The 24204-nt window shown below is 57.1% G+C and overlaps 2 protein-coding genes across 9 annotated transcripts in view; one reads left to right on the top strand and one right to left on the bottom strand.

The window, feature by feature from the left end:
* The window catches only part of HDAC5 (histone deacetylase 5), a 65054-nt gene extending 60677 nt beyond the window's left edge, over positions 1 to 4377 (top strand). For 3 of the 5 annotated variants that reach the window (XM_044999745.1, XM_044999742.1, XM_044999740.1), the window contains exons 22-24: positions 16 to 100; positions 467 to 620; positions 3114 to 4377. In XM_044999745.1, the coding sequence (XP_044855680.1) occupies positions 16 to 100; positions 467 to 620; positions 3114 to 3153 (279 nt within the window). In that variant the 3' untranslated portion in view covers positions 3154 to 4377. The remainder of the gene's footprint in view (positions 1 to 15; positions 101 to 466; positions 621 to 3113) is intronic. The other 2 variants (XM_044999744.1, XM_044999743.1) reach the window with 1 other exon arrangement.
* G6PC3 (glucose-6-phosphatase catalytic subunit 3) lies at positions 3600 to 22039 on the bottom strand. Of its 4 annotated transcripts, none has more exons than XM_044999748.1 (8): positions 21987 to 22039; positions 21329 to 21556; positions 19451 to 19557; positions 17340 to 17430; positions 15618 to 15736; positions 14670 to 14811; positions 13409 to 13657; positions 3600 to 3738 (listed from the first exon to the last, which is right to left on the bottom strand). In XM_044999748.1, coding segments are annotated over exons 2-8 (927 nt in total). In that variant the 5' UTR covers positions 21547 to 21556; positions 21987 to 22039; the 3' UTR covers positions 3600 to 3737. The 4 variants fall into 4 exon arrangements, with proteins under 4 accessions (XP_044855683.1, XP_044855682.1, XP_044855681.1 ...); XM_044999747.1 differs by lacking the exon at positions 3600 to 3738 and adding an exon at positions 4397 to 4619; XM_044999746.1 differs by lacking the exon at positions 3600 to 3738 and having other exon boundaries at positions 13139 to 13657.
* Positions 22040 to 24204: the final 2165 nt, after the last annotated feature.

The raw sequence follows: 24204 nt of genomic DNA, 5'->3' as shown, positions 1-24204 counted from the left end.
CCCCGTCTCTCCCAGCTGGGCCCCCTGGATCAAGCTCTCCTGCAGCAAAAGCCAAATGTAAATGCCGTGGCCACGCTGGAGAAGGTTATTGAAATCCAGAGTAAGTGGGGCGGGGGGGGGGGGGAGGTGCAGCTCAGGGCGCTGGGTCTGGGGAGGGGTTGGGGAATCCCCTCAGTTGAGGCCCTTTGGTTTCACCTCCAGTCAAAAGTTCAGCCGGGGATAGGAAAAGCGAGTCCTGGATGTGCTGGGGGTGGGTGAAGGGTCATAGGATGAGGAGGCTTTAGCTGTCCTCCCAGCAGGGGGCGCTGTAGGGAGTGGGGCAGGAGCGCTGGCTGTGGGGGGAGCTCCCAGCTACGCCAGCCCCAGCCTCTCCCAGCAGGGGGCGCTGTAGGGGGGTGGGGCAGGGGGAGGGTTGTCCCAGTGGGGTAGTCAGGCGCCCCTAATAACTCCCTCCCGGGGCCTGCAGGCAAACACTGGAGCTCTGTGAAGCGCTGTGCCTCGGTGGTCAGCTGTTCCTTGCTGGAGGCGCAGAAGGGAGAAGCCGAGGAGGCAGAGACAGTAAGTGCCATGGCATCGCTCTCGGTCGATGCCGAACAAGGAAGCACAGACTGCAGCCCCAGGTACGGCCACACACCCCCCGCAGCACCCGCGGCCTTTGTGCGTCCTCGGCAGCCTGGATGTATTGTACCTTGTTGCTTACGGTTCGGATTAGCCTCCTGGCTTGTATCCCCGCAATACGGGCCCGAGCACGGTCCTCGGCTGGCTCTTTGAGCCGCGCTCTGAGAGCATTTTTGTTGGAGGCGGACTTGAGTCTGGGTCTCGATCTGGCTCTAAACTTCCCAGTGGCAGGGGGATAGAGCGCCAAGCCTCCTCCAGCCAAACAGCAGGCCCTTGAGCTAAAGGACAATTTCCATCAGCCCATATCTGTACAGGGCCTATGACACAGAACTGATCCATTCTGCACCCATCCAGCAGAGGGCAGTGGTGCAGAACTGATCAATCCGGCCAACTTGCTGCCGTGTGAACCTTCCGAAACATCCCACAGAGCCTCGGAAGCTGCACCTGCTGCTGCTGCTTCATTGCCCAGCGCGGCACGTGCCGAGGGATTCGCGTTTGCAGGTGAAATTCGCCCTGGGCAGGGTGTCACTGGGACAGTGTCTCCCGCTGGCACCTCATTTCTCCTTTGCACGCCCTGGCTTGTGAGACAGCTCGTCCCCCTCCACCACCTTTCGCTCGCCCACTGAGGCCACCTGGGCAAGTCTCGGCCCAGGCCGTAGGCGCTGACTTCCCTGCTTTCCCCTGGGTGCTCGACCCCACCTCTGCCCCTGGCCCCGCCCCCACTCCACCCCTTCCATGAGGCCCCGCCCCCACCCTGCCTCTTCCCACCCCATTCCAACCCCTTCCCCAAAGTCTCCGCCCTCTCCCTGCCCCTATTCCAAGTCCTTCCCCAAATCCCAGCCCCGCCTCCTTCCCTGAGCGCGCCAGGTTCCCGCTCCTCCCCCTCCCTCCTGGAGCGTGCTAACGCCACCAAACAGCTGTTTGGCAGCGGCTGGGCGGAAACGCTGGGAGGTAGGCGGAGGAGCGGGGATGCGGCATGCTCAGGGGAGGAGGAGGGACTGGGGGTGAGGGGAGCTTGGCTGCCAGTGGGTGCAGAGCACCCACTAAATTTTCCCTGTGAGTGCTCCAGCCCCGGAGCACCCACGGAGTCAGTGCCTATGGCCCAGGGTAGCTGTGTTTTGGAAAAGTGAATCCGTGGGGTCCGTTGTCCTCCTGCCGTGGATTCAGGCTGAGCTCCTGCCCGCTCGCATTGCTAGTGAGCAATAACACGCCGCAGAGGAAAGACCCCGGAGCCCCAAAACCACGAGCAAAACTCCTCCGGTCTTTGGCGGAGCCGGGATGGTGGGAAACAGGTCCCAGCAACCAAACACTGCGGGGTCTGATCTGCTGCGGCGTGTCTGGGCCCAAGGCCCTACGTGTTGGGGGAGACGGGGAGGACAGGGGATCATGGGCCATGTTCTCCTGCCCGCTCGCAGGACGGAAGGCAGCAGGAAGCGAAGCGGTACCATGGCGAGGCTCATATTCCAACACACCCATCCTCTGCCCCTTTTCTCCCCCCACCCGCCTCGTGTGTAAGGGGGCGAGCGGGCAGGGGGCTCAGAGGGAGAATCAGCCCCAGTTTCAGTCACCGTGCGGCCCCCCCAGGCACAGAGGCAGGGCAGGGATTGATGCTGGCGGAGCTCTGGCCGGGGGTCAGCTCGAATGCCGCAAAGCTCAGCTTTCCCTTGGCTGCATTTGGACGGACTCTGGCGAAATCAGGAGCTAATCCCCAGTGCGTGAAGTCTCCCTGCACCTGGCACGTCTCCTTATTTGTGTTCCTGTAGCACCGATGAGCCCTGTGGCGCTAGGCGCTGTACGCCAGAGGTGAAAGTAAGGCGGTCCGGTGTACACAGCCGACCGTGCTGGCGGGGGCAGCTTCCCCAGGCCGGCAATTAAAAAGGGCCCTGGGCAGCAGCCAGAGCCCCTGGCCCTTTAAATCGCCTCCGGAGCCCTGCTGCCGGAGCCCTGGGGTAGCGGCCCCGAGCCCCAGGGCTCTGGTGGTGATTTAAAGGCCCCGCCCCTTCCTGTTGAGGCCACGCCCCTCTTTGTTTAGGACCCGCCCCCCTGCTCAAGATCCCGGCCCTGTGTACTGGTAAGTCCCTTACGTTACTTTCACCCCTGCTGTACACTTATGGTACACAGACTGTCCCTGTCCCCAAAGAGCATGCGATCGCTAAGACCAGACAGACACAGGGACGGTCAGCCAATACAGATACTTAGCCCCACCCTCACTCCTTTGCTAGCAGAGGGACACATTTTCCAGCATGTGGAAAACTCAGTCATCTGCGTCACCCCTGGAGTTACAGGGTGATGAGGCCTTTTGAGAATCAGGCTTTTATTTAGGTACCTAAATGGGAGCTGGGTTCTTCGGACGGTCCGGGCTCCGATTGCGTGCGCTGAATGCCGGGGACCATCCGTCCCTGGAACACAACCTGAGATCAGGCCGCCTGCCTAATATCAAGGCCTCCCGTACCCCGCCCCATACTAACAGCTGGCGTCTCTCTCTTTGCCCCTAGACAAGTGGATGAGCCGATGGAGGCGGAGCCTGTTTTGTGAAGTGCCAAGCCGTCGTGTAGCTGTCACTTTTTTGTGGGTTTTTTGGTCATTTGTGATTTCGTTCCCCTCCCTCCCCCCAAAGGATTTTTTTTTCTATTAAAAAGAGGAGAAAAAAAAAAAGTCACACGACTCCACAACAAAGCCGTGTGTGTGATTGTGTCCGTCTCCGAGCAGCTGACCCCACCAGCATCTCAGTCTTGTCCCCGCACCTTCGGGATTCAGGGGTTTGGTTGGTTTCGATTTCCTCCTCTCCTGTCTTACTTCTCCGGCGTTCTTCCCTTTGGCGACACACGGTAGCAGCGAAACAAGAAACGGTTTCACTTTGGGGTCCTTTACGCTCTGTGCTCTGGAGAGAGGAGACGACCCGGCTGATTTCACATCCGAACGGCAACACCGTCCTGTGTTCTCTCCCTCTCTCTTCTTTTCTCGTTCCCCTGGTTCGCTCACACCGAAGCTCCGTGACTTGCTTTCTTGCTTTCTTTTCTTTTTTTTTTTTTTTAAACCTTCACACCTGAATTCATCTTTCTGTCAAGTGTGTTGAAGTGTTTCTGAGACATAAGTGACTCTGAATGCTGAGGACGGTCTCTGGGGGAGGAGAGAGGAAATATTCGTGCCTTTAATTAAGTCATTTTTTTTAATGCCTTAATTTCCCTGTGATTTTCATTTTGCTCTTTTGCGTTACCATTTCAGAGGGAGCTATACAGATATAAATATGGGGCCGGGGAAGAGAGTCACACTTCTAGTCTGATTCTCAATCACCCCCTCCCTCCCCAATCAACCCTCCCTTCTCCTACCACACGCACTGTGTAATTAATCCCATTGTAATTAAGAGAGCCATTGTGCATCCGTGTTCACGACCAATGCTTTCTGGACGTTCTTTTTGTTCGGTTTTCACAAAGCCTCGTCTCGCTGTAAATAATTTGATTTCTTGTCTCGTGTGCACAAAACAAACCGTTGTCCATTCGTAAAAAAAAAACAAAAACAAAAACAAAAAAACAGAAAAAAAAGGAAAAAAAATATTTTTCTTTTCCTGTTACTTCACCAGCCTAAGAGAACTTAGAAGGATTTTTAGCTTTAAAAGAGGAAAAAAAAAAACAAAGGTATATAATTTTATTACAGATGTATTATTTAATAGTATTTTTTTAAATGCACCGCACATGCTTTTCCTTTGGAAAGTCGGGTGGTGGGGTGGGGGCGGAGATTTGCACCAAGGACAGAGCTGGGTGGTTTTGTTTTAAATGATTCTTCGGCGGCGGGATTTCTAAGTTTCGGGTGATGTCAGCCTGCGTGTCGTGTGGTTTTTCTCTTCGGTTGAAACCTCTGATGAGGTCTGTCGGGGTCACCGTTCCCTTTGGGTTTAATGCTCCCAGGGACTCTCTGGGGAATGGCCTCTTTGATCATCTCAGCATTTGGATTCACCTTTCTGTTCTGCCCTGTTCGTAGACACCCCCGTGGCCTGGCTGGGGCTGCGCAGCAAGGAGATACAAGTCATTGAGGGGGGCGGGATTAGGTTTGTCCTGGTGTGGAGGGATAGGACGATGCCATGTAAACCCGCGGGCTGACCGGAGACTGTAGTGGTGCTCAGGTCTGGTGCTGGGCCCCCGCGCAGGGCGGCAAGGGGCTGACGTGTTGCATTGGCCGTGGGGGGGGGGGTGTGAATTTCACCCTGGCCTCCGGGAAGTGATGCGGGAGGGTTCCATGCCGCTCGCCGTTCCGGGCAGTGGCAGGGCGGATCTAGAACCCTTGGCTGCTGCGGGTGCTGCACTTTGTCCCTCCCGTAGGGGTCTCAGTACTAGACCCAGAGGCAATCGCTGGCCCCTCTGATGAGCAAACCTGAGCCCTGGATCCAGCCCCCTCTGAGCTTTGGGGTGGACGGTCCCGCTGCCAGAGGACCCTTCTTTGTCGTCAGTTGTCTTCCTCTCCCCGGCTCGGATCCCTTCTCCCCGACCCCGCAGTGGGAGTAGCTGTGCTGAACTCCCCTCACGAAGGCCCTGTCTACGCTGGGGTTCAAGCCCTGAGAGCAGACAGGGCTGATGGCCCCGCCCAGAGATACCCCTGGGACGCTTCACCCCCCCTTTGCAGGTTGCGGTGCTTCGGGCGGGCTAGAATCCCCCTCCCTTTGTGGCCTCCCCTACAAGGCTCCCCGGGGTTGCTCCCACAGCCCAGTGCAAGCCCCTTCCAGCCTGAGCGTGGGGATCAGACTTTGCCCCTGCGTCCCCGAGTGGCTGGCTGAGCGCCGGGCCCCTTTCACGGCTTTACTTGCCTCCCTCCCCCAAACGGTTTCGTAGCCGTCGGGCCCAACGGCACGAGCCCAGGCCAGCGCGAGGGTGTGCGGCCGAGAGGGAGCGTCAAAGCGCTCTCAGGGCACGAGGCTCCCCGCCTGCTGCCCAGCTGCAGCACCCTGCCCCTGACACAGAGAGGCGAGCCGGCCACTCGTCTCTTGTGCCCAGCACTGAAACAGAGGCGAGCCGGCCACTCGGCTCTTGTGCCCAACACTAACTGAGCGGAGCTGGGGAGAGTTAGTGCAATACACACTTGTGAACACTAGAGGGTGCCGCTTGGCAAGGCAGGTCTGCTCCCTAGAGCTCTGCACATGCCACCCGCAGTACCGCCAGGTGATAACCTGGTTCTTCCCCGGAGGGCAACTCGATAACCCTTCCAGGGGACCTTGGCCTCCTGGCTGGCTCTGAAGGGAGTTCCCCTGGGATCCCCAGCAGCTTCTGGCAGAAAGCGAGCCCGTGCCAAACAGCGCTGGATACCCAAGAGCTCCGTGCTCGGATAGCTTGGTCCCAAGGCCGGGCGTGCTAGGGCCGAGCTGCCGTGCCCTTCAAGCTGCCGGGCATTTCCGATCCTGGCCGTTCTCTGCCCATTGCAGGGGCCTCTCCAGCGCCGCTCCATTGGCGAGATCGCAACGGCCCCTTAGCCGGGGCCGGGCCGTTTGGCGCCTGGCTGTACCTGCCGGGGGCAGCGCCCGGCCAGCTCACCTCACTTGTAGGCTAGACTCGTGCCCTGCCCACGAGGCCTGGCTACGCGGGGGTAAGAAACCCAGCTCTCTTGTGCCGAAAACCAGCGCCCCAGAGAGAGCTGTGGAGTTTACTCAGGTGAAACAGAGAGAGATGGGTCATTGATCCTCCCTAGCATGGGATGGGGGTGGGGGGACTTATGCGGGTTCTTCCGTCCCTGCTTATCCGGCTCCCCGTCCCATCCCTTCTCTCCAGCACGCTGCTGGCCATTAGCTTTGAGCGCAGCGCGGCGAAGGTCGGATGGTCTAGTCAGAGCTGTTAAAGGCAGAAGGAGCAGGGGTGGAAACGACAGGGGTTGTTAATTGGCAGCTAAGCAGCTTCTCCCTGGTGGCTTCTTGAGGAAACCTACAGCGGTGGCAGGGTCTGTGTAGCAGTGACTCTAGGGTACGGCGTGTTTCCCTTTCGTTGTTGGTTCAAATGCAGCTCAGGTCGGCAGTGACTACGGGTCTGTCTACACTGCACTGTAAACTCAGGCTCAGACTCATCTTTGGGCCCAGCCCCCCTTCCATCCACACACAAATCAGTCTGAGGTGGGTCAGCAAGCACTCAGGACCCTGATCCTAGGACCTACCTGGGGCGGCTGGGGGAGGAGAATGACCCTGAGTTTCACTGTGATTCGGGTCCAAGCCCTGTCATTTTGCAGTGCGGATGCAGTTCAAGCTGCAGCCCCGAGTCAGAAGTCCTGCCCAGTGCAGCGTGGGCCCGTTAGCATGGCTGTGAGCCCTGGGTCCAGCACTTGTAAACCCAGGTTTACCACGCAGTGTGGACACAAAAGCACGGGCTTGAGTCCACAAGCCTGGGTCCCACAGACCCGCGTTTGCAATGCAGTGTAGACATACTCGGCAGGGTCCCGGTGACGCCTTGCAGCATAGCCATGCCCGGTAGGGTCCCAGCGACGCCCTGCAGCGTAGCCATGCCCAGTAGGGTCGCTGCGACACCCTGCAGCGGAGCTATGCCCGGTAGGGTCCCGGCAACGCGCTGCAGCGGAGCTGTGCCCGGCAGGGTCCCGGTGACGCGCTGCAGCGGAGCCATGCCCAGTAGGGTCCCAGCGATGCACTGCAGCGGAGCCATGCCCGGTAGGGTCACTGCGACACCTTGCAGCAGAGCTGTGCCCGATAGGGTCCCGGTGACGCGCTGCAGCGGAGCTGTGCCCGGTAGGGTCCTGGCGACGCCCTGCAGCGGAGCTGTGCCCGATAGGGTCCCGGCAACGCGTTGCAGTGTAGCCATGCTCAGTAGGATCCCGGTGACGTGGTGCAGCGGAGCCGTGCCCGGTAGGGTCCTGGCGACGCCCTGCAGCGGAGCCGTGCCCGGTAGGGTCCCAGTGATGGAGGTTTAGCTGCGCGGCCGGGATGTCAGATTCGTCTCTAAATACCTTTTGAGTAGGTCCTCCTGGGTCCTGGCTCGGCTCTTTACCTCCGCCTTTCGCCAGCCCTGCCTGGCCCCGAGCAGCGCTGAGGCGTGACATACAAAGCGAGTTGGCGCTGAACGTTGGAAGGCTCCGTTCAGTTCTGAGCTGCCCACCCCTAGTGGAGACGTCACCCAGTCGGGCGGGCGTGCAGTGAGGCAGGGTCTCCAGGCACGGCCCCGGGGAACCAATACGGGGAGTGGATTTTGCCCAATGTGACAAAACCCACCTTCCCACCTGGCACCACTCCTCCGTCTGGGTAGAGATGTCCAGGACTGAATCCCCCTTTGCCCTGCCAGGGTGGCCCCCTTCAGGGCGGAGCTGGCCCTGGGGAAGCTTGCCCGCGGCCCAGTCCCCCTTGGCAAGGCTGGCGATGCGAAAACCCCGCCAGGGCTTCCCGGACGAGGGGCTCGCTGATCTCGGCTGGGCTCTAGCCCGGAGGCAGGGAGAGGCTGGGCACAGAAGGGTCTAGCGTAGCTCGCCCGAGCACTCAGGGGGTTGGAACAGGGATCTCAGCCCTCTGCTGGCCCCAGCCACCACCCGCTGGGCAAACCCACTGGAGGAAGGGCCCCGATGGGTCACTCGAAGCCAGGGGAGATCCCTTCGAGGCCCTGTCTCCACTGAGCTCCCAGGTCCCCTTCCCAGACCAGCCCGGAGGTCGATGCCAGGTTTCCAAGGGGCATATCCGGGAGCAGGGTGCTTTACAAGGTTTCGCTCTCCTGATGAAAGACCCACCCAGAAGCCACACTAGGTCCGTTCTGCCAAGAACCCCTCTCCAAACATGAGCCCCGTTTCCCTGGGACGGCTCGGCCGTGGCTTGCCCAGTGGGCCGGCAGAGCCCGAGTTCCCTGCTCTAATCCCAACCGCCTGCAATACCAAGCAAGGTGCCCTCAGCTCTGCCACCACAGCTGGCTCCCAAGTGGCAGGCCCTGAACACGGCACTAGCACGGGAGCTGAGCCCCTTGAATGGCTCAAGCTGGTTCTTAATCGCCCCTCCCTAAACCATGCTGCACCTGGGAGCCATCTCCTAGGTCCTTAAAGCCACCCCCGCTCCTCGGGCCAACAGCAGCAATTGCTCCGGCCTCTTCTTTGGGTGGGGAATCTCCCCCCTGACCCACCTTGGCTAAACGTTGCCCTGATCTTGCCACCATGGTAGCACAGTTCCCTTCATCTGCCCTGTCTGCTCTAGAGATACAACTGCCACCCCCCTCCCCCCGGTTACAACCCTGTTTCGTTTCGGAGCGGAGACGGGACCTCAGGCTCATTTTCTAGCCACGGGGGCTATGGCACCGCTCTAACCCAGTTCCAAAACGCTGGCCAACACCCGTCTCCGCTCCGCAACATAGCCCTGGGGTAGCCGGCCCAGGGACCAGCCGGTCTGGAACCGTCACCCGGACACGGCTGTATGGGTAGGACCCTTCAACTTTCTGATGTACCAGTAACCAGAGGCCCCTGTTCGCCCTCACCCGGCACCTCGCACAGTCAGTTGGGTGTAAAACGTGACCGGATCAGACCAGGCCCGTTTCACACCCTCAGTGCACTCGTGCAAACGACTGGCACGGGGGAGTCAGGCCCGGCCGATCTCAGCACCTGAATACAGCTGAGCCCACTCTGCCCAAGTAAAGCCAAACTCTGTTCTCAACTGTGTTGGAATCCAACACTGATCCTAGAGATCGGGGGGAGGACAGGGAGGATGTATCACCTTTCTGCTCGTAAAACCCTCCAGTCTTAAAGAAACCGAGAGAAGGAAAGCATTTTCCCCTTGGTCCCATTGTTCCTCATCGTGCTAATGAGTTTCTTTATTTTGGGGGAGAGGGCAGTGAGCCACCCCCCCCTTTGCAGTCTGTCTCGGTTGCAGTATGGGGGTGTCAGGTTTCTGCCAGGGCCCTGTTCTTCACTCATTTGCAAAAAAACAAAAAAAACAACCCCAAGCCATGACTCCATTGGACACCTGTAAGTGTTTGTCCATGGGTGGATTGTGTCCCATGCTCTCGTTTCTGAGTTTCACGCCGTCTCGGCAGTATTACGTTGTTGGGGGTGGTCTGTGCCGTTTCTGTCGTTCCTGTCCCCTGGACACTGCAAGATGCCACCCCCCCGCCCCCTCCGGGGTGGGAACTGTTTCTGTCTGAGGGTTTGGTTTTGGTTTTCTGGTTTTTTGCCCTGCTCTCTGTCTCGCTCTCGCTCTGGTTTTCAGTTGAGTATTTTGTAATCTGTTACAATGTTTGTCCTTGTGTAAATAAAACTGTTTCTGGCAATACCCGCTGGTGGCGCTGGCGTGCGTGGGTTTGTTTGGGGTCGCAGCTTTCCGCCCGGCCTGCCAGGGCCGCACCAGCCCTGAGCTTCACTTCTGTTAAGGCTCCCGCAGCGGAGTTGGGGGCCGCCCTTGGATTTTGATTCCTGGCCTGATTTTCAGAGGTTTCCCGCAGCATAAAGGGCCCTTTACGCTGTCAGAAAGGCTGTGGGGCAACTCGCCGGGTCAGAAGGCTGGTCTGGTCAGTAGGACACTGGCAGGCACTCCAGCCACCGGGGTGCTCGTCCCAGCTCTGCCCCAGATGCTGTGTGGACTGGGGCATGTCGCTTCAACTGGCTGGGCCTCAGTTTCCCACCTGATACTGCCCCAGCTCCCACAGGGGTTGGGGCGGGTTAATGAGTAGAGGCACTACAGGGATGGAAGCCTTCGAAGTGCCAAAGCCACACCCGCAAATGACTCGCCTTGGAAAGGTTTTAAGGGCCCCTGGTGTAAATGACTCTCTAAGCTCCGTGGTGTGGGAAGCATCGGGGCCGGCGGCCTGAAGTGCATGGTGGTCCAGGGCTGGTTCTCGTAGAGAGCGACACAAGACCCGGAAACGGGGTGCGTTGCTAGCAGAAAGCCAGCCCCCTTTGCCCCGGCTGGGGAATTCCATGGGCATTGCCTGTTGCGGTGGGGTAGCGGGGAGCCTCTGCCCCTCATCACGGCCAGTTCCTCCAGGCGGGGCGACGCTCCCCGCCCCTTCAAATCCCCGCCCAGCGGTGGGGAGGACGAAGGGCGGTTCACTTTGAATGAGGTGCCAGGGGTCACACGGGCAGTTACAGGGTCCTTTATTTGGTTCTCAACACCAGGAATAAATACGCGCCGCCAGCACTTGGCCGTTACCCTGTAGCACCTGGGCGCCCCAGTCACGGACCAGGCCCCCGCTGTGCTAGATGCTGGACAAACACATGGCTGAATCACTCCCCCCTCCCCCCAATGGATTTGCAATGACACGGACAATGTACGTGAACAGAAGCATTTTAGCTACGGCCTGGGCGTGCCGCTGCCACCGGAGGGAGGCCGGCCTGTGGCCTCGTCACTCAAGGCCTTTGGCCCTGTCAAGGCTAAGTGATGAGACGCTGCTTGTCCAACACCTTGGCCTTGTCTCCGCCAGCACAACTGATCCCTGGTATCCAGCTAGTCTGCACCAGCACTTACAACGTTGCTAGTTTCCTGGCAGTGTGGCCTAGTGGCTAGAGAGTGACCGGAGATTCAGGAGCCCTGGGTTCCATTCCCAACCCTGCCACTAGTCTGCTGGGTAACCTTGGGCAAGTCCCTTCATGGCTCCGGGCCTCAGTTTCCCTAGCTCGAAAAATGGGGATGATGACTTGGCCTTTTGTAAAGTGCTCTGAGATCTGCTGCTGAAATGCTCCAGCAAAACGCGAGATGTTAGTCTAGAGCCTATAGCTGGAAAGACGCAATGTATTAAACAATCAAATTGGAAGCAGCTAGAGGATGAGGACTAGCCAGCATGGATTTGTCAAGAACACATCATGCCAAACCGACCTCATTTCCTTCTTCGACGGGTACTGGCCTAGTGAACAGCAAGGGCGCATTAGGCATGATACATGTTGATTTTAGGAAGGCTTTTGACACAGTCATGCATGACAGTCTCGTAAGCAAACTAGGGAGGTGTGGGCTAGATGAAATTACTAGCTGGTGGGTGAGCCCGTAGACAGAGAGTGGTTCCCAATGGCTTGCTGTCAAACTGGGAGGATGTATCGGGGGGGCCTGCAGGCGTCTGTCCTGGGGCCAGTACCAATGATTCTGAGAGTGGAGTGCAGCATATGCTTCTAAAAGTTGCAGCTGACACTAAGCTGGGGCGGGGGGAGCACTTTGGAGCACTGGCTTAGAATTCAAAAGCACCTTGTTAAATCAGGGACCTTGAGCTGAACGCGACAAGCTGAAATTCAATAAAGACAAGTGCAAAGTACTTCACTTAGGACGGCAAAAAGCCAACGCCCAAGTACAGAATGGGGCGTAGCTGGCTAGGTGGTCGTACTGCTGAAAAGCAGCTGGGATCGGTAGTGAATCGCAAATTGAATATGAAGCAGCAGTGTGCTGCAGTTGTGAAAAAGGCGACTGTATTCTGGGCTGCAGTAACAGGAGTGTCGTATGTAAGACACGGGAAGTAACTGTCCTGCTCCGCTCAGCACTGCCGAGGTCTCGGCTGGAGCCCTGCGTCCCGTTTCGGGTGCCGCACGTTAAGAAAGAGGTGGTCAAACACGACAGAATCCAGAGGAGAGCAACAAAAACGAGCAAAGGTTAGAAAACCTGCCCTGTGAGGAAAGGTTAAAAAGAACCAAACTGGGCAAGTTTAGTCTTGAGAAAAGAAGACTGAGGGGAGACCTGATAACAGGCTTCAGATATGTTACGGACTGTTACGAAGAGGACGGGGATCCATTGTTCTCCATGGCCACTGAAGGTGGGACACGAAGTGATGGGCTTGATCGGCAGCCAGGGAGATGGTTAGATATTAGGCAAAGCTTTCTAACTCCCAGGGTCGTGAAGCTCTGGAACAGGCTTCCAAGGGAGGTTGTGGGGCCCCCGTCACTGGAGGTTTTTAAGAACAGGTTGGACAGACGCCTGTCAGAGATGGTCTAGATGTACTTGGTCCTACCTCAGCACAGAGGGCTGGACTAGAATCAGTGTTTCTCAATGCCCGGTCCCTGAGAGCTCCCTGCCTTTAGGAAGGCAGCAAGATGGTCCCTGGTATCAAAAAGGCTGAGAAATACTGGCCTAGATGACCTCTTGAGGTCCCTTCCAGCCCCACCTAGTAGTAGCTGTGCAGCTGGAGAACAGAGTACCACATTTTCTAGTGCAGAGGCACCCACTGCATCCACACACCACTGTCCCCAGCACTGGGATGGTGTGACGCCCAGGACAAGGTCTTCATTACCAGCCAGAACAGTTTCTCGGCAGGCCAGACAGGAAGGTACCAATGTTGGAGCCACAGGGGGCCAGCTGGTCCTCCAAACAGCCCACCTTGCAACACCCTGTCTTGTGTCTGGAGCTTACCCCAGAGCCCTTGCTCCCAGCACAGCTAAACCTCCTTGGTGCTAATGCTCAAGGGGACAGACCCAAGCCACTGGTTTATTTGGATCCTTCTAGCGTGAGGCCCCCTGTCTAAGCCAGAGGAGAACCTGCGTTAGCCAAAGCAGGGCTAAGTAACTGCTTTCCAGCAAGGCGTTCTAGCCAGTGCAATCCTCCTCTAGCCCAGAGCCAGCTGCTCTCATGCACTGACGCGCAGGGGGCTGGACCAGCAGACGGGAGAACAGAATTTGGCCTGTGACATTGGAAGCTGGGAGGATAAATGCTGCCACTTGCTAGGAGATTTAGTTTACGGGTACGCGGGTAGTTCCAGCCACGCCCCCCCTAGGGAGAGCGACCCGCCGTCTGTCTGGCTCACTGATGCACTGGACGTGCTACTGGGAGTGTGGCCGGCTCTGCGTGAGAGGGAGCGACCGGACCAGCCACGGAACAAGCGCCACCACCACCCACGGGAAGCTGGCGTATTTCAGAAAGTTCAGGCCGTACCACAGGACGATGTTCTCCGGCTGCACCACGTCGTTCAGGCCCTGAAGGGCAGCGAGGGCCAGGCCAGCGCCCACGGCTCGCTGCGTCCAGCCGGGTCTCTCGTGCCTCAGCTGGGTGTAGAGGGAGGAGTGGGTGGCCAGGCCCAGGCCCACGGCAGAGGCTGTGTCTCGGCACAGCGACGCGAAGGGCCTCGTTTCTATGCGGATCCACTCCGGGTTCAAGCACCACTTAGTGGCCAGGTGAATTGACCTAGAGGAGCGGTGGAGAAATGTCAGTGCCTGAGAGCTCTTCCCGAAGAGCCCTGGCAGTAGCTGAGCGGCCCTGCCGCCCCAGCTCTGAGCGTCTCAGCCCTGAGGAAGGGGCCAGCCCTCCTGGGAGTGAGTCAGGAGGCTCCACATCCAACCCAGCCTTAGGGCACTGCTAGGGAGGGGCTCTGGGGTCATAAAAGAGCCAGAGGGGAACCGGCCCTTTAAGAGGGTGCAGGGTTCTGTGGACCTATGATTGATTAGCTGCCTCCCACATGGGCTTAAAAGGGGGCCCCAGGGGTGGAGTGCTGGAGAGTCAGAGCCGCCAGGGAAGAGAAAGGAGAGGGTCAGGGGAGAGCTCCCTGGGAGAGACAGGGAAGCTGCAGAGAGCAGAAAGCTCTGCCGGCCCTTCCTGGGACTAGGGAGAAATTGCTGAGCCCAGGTGAGGGGCCATCAGCTGACCTTCCGGAGCTGCCGAGCCAGTGCCAGGGGGCTGAGGGCTGGGAGCTCGGTGGAGTGGCTAGCTGAGTGACCCTGAGGAGCCACAGCTGGATGGCTGGAAAGGGCCGAGCTGTTGGTCTGTGTTCTGAATAAATTATGCCCAGAGGTGGCTCCTTGAACTGGGCCAGGAGAGAGCCCTGGACCAGGGGGATGCTGAGGCAGACAGACCGGTGGTGCACCCGGGCAGGGCCCCCTTGTCGCCGCTCCCCAAGGCACTTTCCAAGAGTGTGGGTGTGATCCCGGTCCCTGGGCATGTTCTCTCTTGGGCAATTCTGCCTCCCTCAGCTGGAGTGACTGCAGAATGGGCTCTGTGGCATGCAGAGGAAGGGTGGGGATTCCTGTGCATAAAGCCCTGGGGGCAGGAAGATGCCACAGGACGGTAAGTTGCCAGTAACCTGAGGAGTGAGAACCCGGCGGGTTTATCTGCTCGGGTCCTGCAGCCGGTCAGGCCGTGCTGGGCCTGGGTCTCTCTGATCGGGAAGCCGTGCAAAGGGACGTTCCCGTGAGAAGCTCACCAGTCGATGTCCATGCCAAGAGCGACCATGCTCCAGTACAGCCCAATGGCGCTCAGCAGCAGGGCCAGCGAAGTGGCAAGGTAGAAACTCAGCTTCCTCTCTGCTGGGACGCAGGCCTCCAGCATCCAGCCCAGGGCGGCTCCTAGGCAGCAAAGAGACACAGGGCAGAGGGGCAGGGAGCCTTGGCAGGCAGCAGCCTGAGGACTGGGAGCGGGAGGAAAGGCTGTAGCTTGAGCCTGGAGTCTGATGCCGCCCAGCAGCGAGGGAGGAGGGTGCTGGCCACAGGTCCCTGCCAATGGGGGGAAAAGGCTCAGACGCCACCAGCTGAGCAGGTCCTGAGGAGCAGATTCCCACTGCCTGGGTCAGCTGGGCTCCAGGTCACAGCTCACACAGGGAGGGGTGGGGGTAACCCACTGCCTGCCATCCGCCTTGCAAGGGCCGGTGGGGCTGTGCTGGCCACAGAGGGTTGGGCTCGGAGAGGGGAGGGTGAGCGGACACTTAGGGCCCATCAGCCCCAAGCGGATGATTGCAGTGACCTACCCGAGCCTGCTGGCAGCTGGATGCGCCCTGGCAGGAGAGGCGCTAGCCAGATCCCTTCACGGACAGCACCTGCCTCCTGAGGACGTCTCCCACCTGGGCTGCCTCCTCTCCCACGAGCCCCCGGTGGCTACCCTCCCCCCTGGGGCTTAGCGCAGGCTCGCGGCAAGGCTGCAGGCTAATTGGCCAGACGAGCGCGACCAGGGCCAGATCACATGGAAACCGAGTATAGAAGCCGTGCTGGGAGCTGGGCCAGACCGTGCTGGTGCCAGCCACGAGGGCCTGCCAAACGGCTCGGCTAGCACAGCCCAGATGGGGCCAGTGTCTGAATGCAGTCCCCACCGCCTTTCCTCTGGGTGCCAGCCTCCTCCCTCTGCCTGCCAGGCCCGCCACCCCCCCAGATCTACTAACCAGCCACAATGCCGCCCAGCACCTGGTGGGGGAAGTGTGCCAGGATGAAGATGCGCGAGAGCCCCACTGCCAGCAGGAGGAGAAAGTAGGCCAGGAAGGGGGTTAGCTTCACCAGCCGGCTGTTGGGGGGGGGAAGGAATGGGAGTTATACAGCTGGGTGGGAAAAGAACACGCGCCCTCCTGCCTGCCAAGCACAGGGGGCAGCTCTGTCACCTCAGCGTCACCAGGCCGGCCACCCCACCCTACTGAGCCGTCCGGGTACCTGAGCACTGCTCGGTTCGGTCCTAGTCACCGGCGCGTCTGACCCCCTTTGCCCTGCACCGTGACCGCCGTTCGGAACGCTCTGTACTGGCCGGAGTGACCGGGGCAGGAACAGGCCGCTGGAGAATTGGGCCAAAGAGGAGTGGCAAAAAGACTTGTACGCGAGGCAAAAAAAGACAGTCGAAGGGGAGCAGAAAACTGCACCAAAACAGGGTGAATTTTTCTGCCGAGATTTTTCTTGGGGTTGTGGGAACTTCCCCCAATTTTTTCAGAGGATTGTTTCCTTTTTTGCAATAGTCGCTCACAGCGGGACAGGGGCGCGTGGCCAAAGTCCAAATGCTACGTTTCCTGGAAATTGTCCCATTTCGATGGGACCCTGCCCATTTTAGGGGCTTCCCAGTCGCTCACTAAAACCCTGTCTTGGGCCCCCAGCCAGCAAAACACGAAGGCCCAGATTTGGAAGGTTTTTCGGTGATGCTGCGCTCAGTGGTGTGATGCCCAACTGATTTAGGAGCCTTATGGCTCATTTTCAAAAGGGATCTAGGCACTTCGCCCAGACGTAAGGCTCCTAAATCAGTTGGGCAGCGCAACACTGAGCGCAGCAAGGCCTAAATACCTTTAAATATCTGGGCTTGAAGCCCTTGGTTAAGTCCATCCCTGCTCAGCAATGCTCCTATGCACATGCTTAGCTGTAGATGCACGTTTAAGGAGATTTAAGTGCTCAGTGAACAGCTAGGCACATGTATAAATGCTTTGCTGAATAGGGACCGCCAGCTGAATCGGGGCTTAGTTGAATAATACAATTAGCTAACATGGTATTAAGCCCCTCCTCGTACCGAGTAGAGACAAGGTTTAACACCTTTCAGACATGTTGGGTTTGACTACAACTAGCTGTGACAGATGCAATGCTTCGGAGGCACGGACTATAGCACGATCGCTCTCCCATTAGGCCAGGAAAACAATCGCTAGGCAGCCGATAAAGATACACGATAGTCTCGGAATATTCCCTATGTCCGTAGCGTCTCAATATAATCCTCTTTGAACATTCTGTGCTTCCGACGCATTGCATCGCTCACCCCAGCAATGGCATTTTTTAGCCACCCGGGGGGCCGATTCTTCGCTGGCCTGCACAGCACAAGCTGGGTATGAGATGCTACCAGACCTGAATGGCCGTGCTTTCGACCTGCTTTGCACTTATATGTAAATGATGACACAACATTGGGGACAATGAAGCCTCAGGCCCTGGGGGGCTGATCCTGATCGGAGGGTCTCAGGGCACTACTATATAAATAGAAGTATAACCAATAGCGTAATAGTTGTACCCATTGGAATAGGACATGCCGCAGGCTATATCTGTGCAGGGTGGCTCGGCTGTGTTACGACAGCCTCCATGCAAATGCCCACCCTGCCAGCAATGGGGTGTCGGGGAACTGCCTGTCCCAGGACCCCTGCAGTACCTACCTAGTGGAGTGTCGGGATGCCAGTGCCGTGAGAGCAGTGACGATAGGCCACAAGGCTGCCCCTGTGATCATGCAATGGCCGGAGGGGCTACCTGCATAAAGGGAACACGAGGGGTTAAATATTGTTCCTGCCTGTCTCTGTGAGAGGATACTTAGGATCTGGAGATAGCATGGCCTAGCGGGTAGGGCACTGAGAACCAGGAGATCTGGATTCTATTTCCAGCTCTGCCACTGGCCTGCAGGGGGACCATGCGGGGGGGGAGAGAAGTGCGTGCCTCAGTTTCCCCATCTATGAAACAAGAGGGAATGACACTGACCTCCTTTGTAAGGTGCTGTGAGATCTATTGATGAAATGTGCCAGGAAAGAGCTAAGTGTTAGTTGGCTGCTTGCTATGAAGGAAGGGTTACTGACCCGTTTGGCAAGAGTGTTCGTAACCAAAAGTCACACAGCGAGGCTGGCCCCCAGGAAGATCCACCAGCCTGTGCTGAAACCACCCCTACTAGGGCCTCCTGGCCAGATCCTCAGCTGGTGAATCCTGGAGTAGCTCCCCAACAGAGGGGCTGGCCCTCACAGTCCGATTCTCTGTTCACTTAACACCAGTGTAAACGGGGAGTAGCTTCAGGGAAGTGGCTAGCGTTACCCTGGCATGAGAGGGGAACTGAGCCCAGAGAAGGGCGGCAGTATCCAGGAGATTACGGTACTATAAGACGCTGCATTCAAGTTGCCTTGTTTCTAGGACTCCGCTCTGGGCAGACTGCTGGGTTCTGTGGCTTGTGTATTACCCTGCGTCCCCCGTCACTATAATGTCATGGGAGGCGGGTGGTCTCCCGCTCTTCCGGCTGCTGGCACTCAAGGTTCTCACTGCAGGAGTATCCACACCCCAGATGCAGGGAGAGGAAACAGAACCTTCCTTAGAGCCATCTGCCCTCGGGGGCTGGCACTCAGCCACCGGGGCAGGAGACTGGGGCTTCACAGGGCAGAGGGGAAGGAATGGTGATCCCAGGAAAAGGAGCTAGAGGCTGGACTTTTAGGGTAAGGGAGAAGCCAGGCTGGAAAGGCCAAGCAAGATTCCCCTTCATCCCACTGCCTGCTGTCAGAAAGCCGACCTTCCCAGGGATTTCCTGGCCTAGAAGCAGGCAGTGATATTTATTACTTGCCAAGGTCGGTGGCACAGACTTCACTTCCCACCGTTCACTAATGTGTTCTGCTGAGAATCGCAGGCTAATTAATGGCCTTACAGCTGAGCTGTCTCTCCCGTGCCAGGACCCCAGCTGACTGGTTACTTAAGGCTGAGGCACTGTCCGGACAAAGTGGGCTGAGCACAGTCAGTCCAGCAGCGCAGCCAGGGCCTGCAGACGGCCAAATTCTATAAATGCCCAGGGCCCGGTAATGTCCTCCTCACGGACGGCATCAGGCCACTTCCCTTTCATGACAAGTGGGAGTCGGATCAGGCCCCGAGAGCCCATTTCCGCTTAGTCCTCAGAAATCGAGGTGGATCTGAGGCTGCCTTTGTGTAACTAGCCAACCGAGAGACCAGAAGGGAAGGAGCTTGTGAATGTCCCATTAGAAATCCCCTCTGGCCTCCCTTTAGGGTCGCCTGTTATACAACCATCAACAATGCCCTCCTCTATTGCCCTCTTCATCTGTGGATCTCAAGGCACTTTACAAAAGGAGAGTAGGAATCCTCACGGCCATTTTACAGATGGGGAAACTGACGCACCAGGAGCTTAAGTGGGCAGGCCTTCTGTAATGAGGGGACTCGGCTTCCAGTGATGGTACAGGGGTGTCAATCAGCTGTCCTGGCCAAATTCCAATGCTGAGTGTTGCCTTCTGCTTCCCTAAATTCCTTCTGCAGTTTCAATTCAGTACCACATGCGTCACTTCCCATCCTGAACTCTTATGTAGCAATGCTATGCACTGTTAATCAGCCACGTCCCCCCCCTCAGAGGGGACTGCACGTCAGTGGTTGGTAACGTGATTCCTGTGTATGTTCACGTGCTGAAGAGCACTTTGCAATCCTTTGGGAGGAAAGTGCTATGGGAATATAGGACACCGTTGTGGTACTTTCTGAAGACATACAAGCTGAAACTTTAGCCATCTTAATAACCAACCTGGCCCTGTTTCACAGGAGACAGGGAACTGGCGAAGCAGGACTTTTTCCTTGCTGAAGAGTCCAGATTCATAGACCCACCAGAATGGCCGTTCACCAAACAAGAGCCTAGGGACAGAAAGAGGAGACAGAACTGTGAAGGCTAAAAAACAAAAAGCCCAAGTCTCCCAGAAGCCACATCTTCTCTGGAGCCAATAGCCCCGTGGGACACAGTTGAGGGCAAAGCCTGATCCATGACTTAGGGCTGCGGTCTCCAATTTGGTGCCCGTGGGTGCCATGGCGCCCGCTGGGGCATCTAAGTGCGCCCGCGTACTGACCAGCGGACGAGCATCCGCCGAAATGCCGGCGATTTTTGGCAGTATTTTGGTGGCGACGTCTCTGGACGATACTGCTTGTCGGCGGCATTTCGGCGGCGGCGACGCCTATTGACGTTGCCACTTGTCGGCGGAATTTCGGTGGATGCTCGTCCGCCGCCACGGTCCTCCGTGGCTCGTCATCTGGCGCCCGCCAGACGAAAAAGGTTGGGGATCACTGACTTAGGGTGCATCAGGGCTGACATATGACCTCAATGCCAGCCAGGTCCTTTTCTCCCTCCAGATGGCTGAGGAAGTGGGTCAGCTGATTCTGGTTCCTGGTTTTGATAAGTCTGCCCAGTCAGCAGGCCTGTGACCACTGCACAGGGATCTCCCAGCAGCACACTGTCCAGCATGTGAGCCAGTCTGCTTCGAGTGACGCCTGAGTAACTGCGACGCTGGGTCTGCACCAGTGTAAATGAGATCAGGATCTGGCTCGGCGGGCCTGCGATTGCTATTTGCTGGGTTATTAAGAGAACGCCTGAAGGTTAAAAAAGGAGTAGGAAGAGAAGGGAGGCAAGCAGAGGAAGAGGCAGAAAGAGAGAGAGTAGAAAAGAGAGAACGCAGGTAAGTAGAGGCGAGTTAGGTGACATTTATGGGCTGTGTGGGCCTGACCCATAGCCCACTGAAGTCAATGGAGTGTCTCATTGACTTTGATGGGCATAGGATCGTGCTCAGTAGAGTCAATGGACAGCCTCCCATTGATTCCTGTGGGCTTTGAGTCAGTTCTCAGAGCGTGTATAAAGTGGAGAGGAGCATACTTCAGAGCTTCCATGGCTCTTGGCAGCACTGGGTGTGGATCTCCACACTCTTTGCTCCTTGGCTAGCACACACCTGTCCATGAGTATTAAAGTGGGGTGAGGTGGCAGGAGCAGGGCCCTGGAATCACGCTGACTTTTCTAGCTGCTGTTGCTGCACTTTCCACCTGGGATCTGGAGCCACGCTGGGATCTTTCTGCCTCTGCCGTTGTCGCTAGTAATAAAGATCTCATAGCTGGGATTTAGCTGATGCATCTGTCGTGAGGCAGAAACAGGCTCCGGCTCACTCTCCCACAGTTGGGCTAATGGGAGTGGGTACTTTTAAGTGTCAATAGAACATAGGAGTGTAGGAACTGCTACAATGGATCAGACTGGTGGATCCATCCCGCTCAGTTTCCCCCCTCGGACGGTGGCCAATTCTGGCTGCTTCAGAAGAAGAAACCACGCAGTGAGCAGATTTTATGTCTAAGGGGAAGCACATGATTTGGGAGGGAGTGGCTTTGTCTCACGCTGCTTCCTTCTTGCAGGAGTAGTGACTCACGCTTCACGTAAAGGCGGCGATGCTGGGCAAGCCCGCGTGTGCCTTAATGCGTTTTCCTAGAACACCATAAAACCAGATCACTGGGAAGATGGGTTTCATTAGTAATACCATCCGGAGCACATGGGTTTCTTGGTCCAGTGAGTCTGCTACCTGGGGCAGTAGAGGGGATTCAGCCTCTGAGCTGTGTATGTGTCTATCCCAATGTCTCGGAAGAGACCTTTTCTCACCATTTAGCCACTATATTGAGCCACTCGCAGACTAAACCGATCCACAGCACTGCCACCCCAACCTTCCGGTCCAGAAAATAAGCCAGGGGGAAGACGATGACGAAGATACATTTGGGATCGGCCAGGAAGGTCACTGAAAGCCAGAACCGCTCCAGCCAGGGCGGCCCGGTCTGCAGCATCTGGGCAAACAGGACTCCGCGGCTGTACAAGGCGTCCATGGCGGCCAGGCTGAAAGGACAGAGGAGAGCGTTAGAGGGGCCTGGACCTGCGATCGGGTGCAGGAGCTGCACGGCTGCACCTGCCGTGGCCTCGGGCACAACTTTAAACCCACCCCCAGTTTGCATGACTGGGGGGGGGGGGTCTGGGCTGAGGCAGAACAAGAGGCTGATGGAAAAACAGGTGCCCCCTGAAGGGCAGGGGATCCTAATACCTCTCCCCTTTAATGCAGGGGGCACCTGAAGGGCAGGGGATCCTGCCCCCCCATCACTGATACCCCCCCCGGGGCTCTCCCCCGGCCTCCCCCCCCCCAGCAGCGTGAGGCTGGCGCAGGACTCGAACCCAGCTCTCCCGAGCCCCCCCGCGCTCGCGCTGGGCCATTCTACCGCGCTTCCCCCCCTCCCTCGGCCCGCGCGCCAGCCCTCCCCCGCCGCCCCGTTACCGGCAGCTCCCGGATGACGACGCTCCCTTCCTCCCGCCCTTCCCCTCCGACAGCGCCCCCTCCCCGCCTACATTTCCCAGAGGCCTCAGCGGCCGCCGCGGCCCTACGGGGAGGAGGCGGGGACACGCCGGCGCGCCACGCGCTCTCTCTGCTCCCCTGACCCCCGGGCCCGGCTGTGTGGCCGGCCTCGCCCCAGCCCAGCTGGGGGTTGCGGCTTCCCCTTGCCACGCCACGCCCCGTCCTGGCCGCTGCTCCTGTGCCCCCGATGTCGCGTCCCACGCCCCCTAAGTCAGCTCCTGGCCCCAAATCCAACGCCTGCCCCCCCAGTTCCACCTGTAGCCCCCCAGCACTCATCCATCCCACCCTGTAGCCCCCCCTCCTTCCAGATGCATCCCCTAAATTGGCGCAGATCCCGCAGGCCTCTTTCTCCTGCTACTTGTGTCCCAAATCTCACCCCTCCCCACCCTGGCTCCCTCCCTACACCCCAACCCTGCCCCTATATCCTCCTGTGCCCCACCCCCATCCTCCCTCCTCCCCCATATCTCCAATCCCTCACCATGCACCTCCTGCACGTGTAATCTCATGCTCTAATCTGGGCCCTCAATCCCATATATCCCGCTGTTACTCCTAGGGTGACCAGACAGCAAATGTGAAAAAATTAGGCCGGGGGTGGGGGCAATAGGAACCTATAGAAGAAAAAGACCCAAAAATCAGGACTGTCCCTATAAAATCGGGATATCTGGTCACCCTAGTTACTCCCATGCCTGAGACTATGTGCCTTCAGTTTCACCTTGTTCAAACCAGGGGTCGGCACCTTGGCAAAATTACCATACTTAGAGACGGACATTGGGTGTGGGAGGGTTATGTCATTCGGAGTTAGTCAACGTTTCTTGAAACATTACCACGGACCTGTTGCTGACCGCTGGTTCAAACCCAGTAAAGCAGTAGATTAAATCTAAACAAGATTTTTTGTGAAGGGGAGTTAACCAACGTGTTAACAGTAAAATGTGTTAACGTAAAACCCAAATAATTTTGTTAGACTCTAAGGTGCCCCAAGGACTCCTCGTTGTTTTTGCTGATACAGACTAATGTGGCTACCACTCTGAAACCTGTAAAGCCACTGGGAGATCCTAGAAACCTTGTGTGAAGTGCATGTCTATGCTATTATTTATGTATCGCTATAGTGCATAGTAGCCCCAATGGGAAGTTTACTGTTAAAGGTGACCTGCAAAGGGGTGGGAGGGAAGTGGGTTTATGCCATTGTTTGCTGCTCTGGACTGGGATTTTTAAAGAAGTTTTTTGGGGGGGTTCCACCTCTTTTTACAAAACAAAAAAAATAAGTCCTCCCAGCTGCTTCTTGATGTTAAAAATGTAAGTATTTCCTACCCTGGAAAACACTGTGGATGACTGGCAAACTAGACAATATTTGATATTGCTAAACGGGGAGGGGGGAGTAGGGGAGTAAACCTTCCACCCTTTTTGGCTGTCTTTCTCCATGATTAAGAAGCAAAAAGGAGCACGCCCAATTTAAAACAAAAAATTATTTGTAGGTCATCTTTAATTTCATCAGTGGTAACAAACTATTCCTCTTTTTGCTAAACTGCTGCATACAAAGGGAGAATAAATAAAACCCTTTACGGAAAAGTAAGGAAGATGCCTGGTGCTTCCTCAAGGGACTTTCACGAGAATCTAGAAAACAATTGAGTTTGGGATCCATCCTGTCATGGTGCAATTTGCTTCTCCCAGATTGCTGCAGACCTGGCTACTTTGGAATGATGATGTACAAAATGCTTCACCAGGGATAAGGAAACTGTGTGGGAGCTGATCCTTTTATTCTGCATCATAGCATCTTTTTAAGGCTCAGAGTCATTTTTTTTGGGTGTGCTGGGTTTTGGTTGGTTGTGGGCTTGTTTGTTTGTTTGCACACATGCCACACAGCAAACTTTAGCCTGGATCCTAAAGTGAGATTTGCTCAAGTGCGGGAATCTAATCCCCGTGCAGGGATTGGGGCCTTTATTTGCATCATATGCATTCCACATTGCAGGATGCCTGAATGGGATCTCTGTTTAGGCTGTACGCACTTCTGGGCTGGGGAACTGTCAGTAAAGTGCTTGACTCACTTGGGAGAGCTGCAGAAAAGGTGGCAAATAATAAATGCAGAATGTATTTTTTGTTGTTAATTTGCATTAACCAACTTTAGGATGTATTTAATGTAGCA

The sequence above is a fragment of the Mauremys mutica genome, chromosome 25 (genome assembly GCF_020497125.1).
Source record: "Mauremys mutica isolate MM-2020 ecotype Southern chromosome 25, ASM2049712v1, whole genome shotgun sequence".
In the NCBI taxonomy this organism is placed as follows: Eukaryota; Metazoa; Chordata; order Testudines; family Geoemydidae; genus Mauremys; species Mauremys mutica.
This window is presented reverse-complemented; position numbering and strand designations above follow the sequence as displayed.

What these genes read in the sequence shown, in the direction of transcription:
- G6PC3 (XM_044999746.1), bottom strand. Translation starts at nt 21,546, where the DNA reads ATGGACGCCTTGTACAGCCGCGGAGTCCTGTTTGCCCAGATGCTGCAG. An exon ending in GCATCCCGACACTCCACTAG is followed by an intron (nt 15,737 to 17,339) that starts GTAGGTACTGCA and finishes CCCCCCCAACAG; the next exon opens with CCGGCTGGTGAAGCTAACCC. An exon ending in CTTGGCATGGACATCGACTG is followed by an intron (nt 13,658 to 14,669) that starts GTGAGCTTCTCA and finishes CCGCTCCTCTAG; the next exon opens with GTCAATTCACCTGGCCACTA.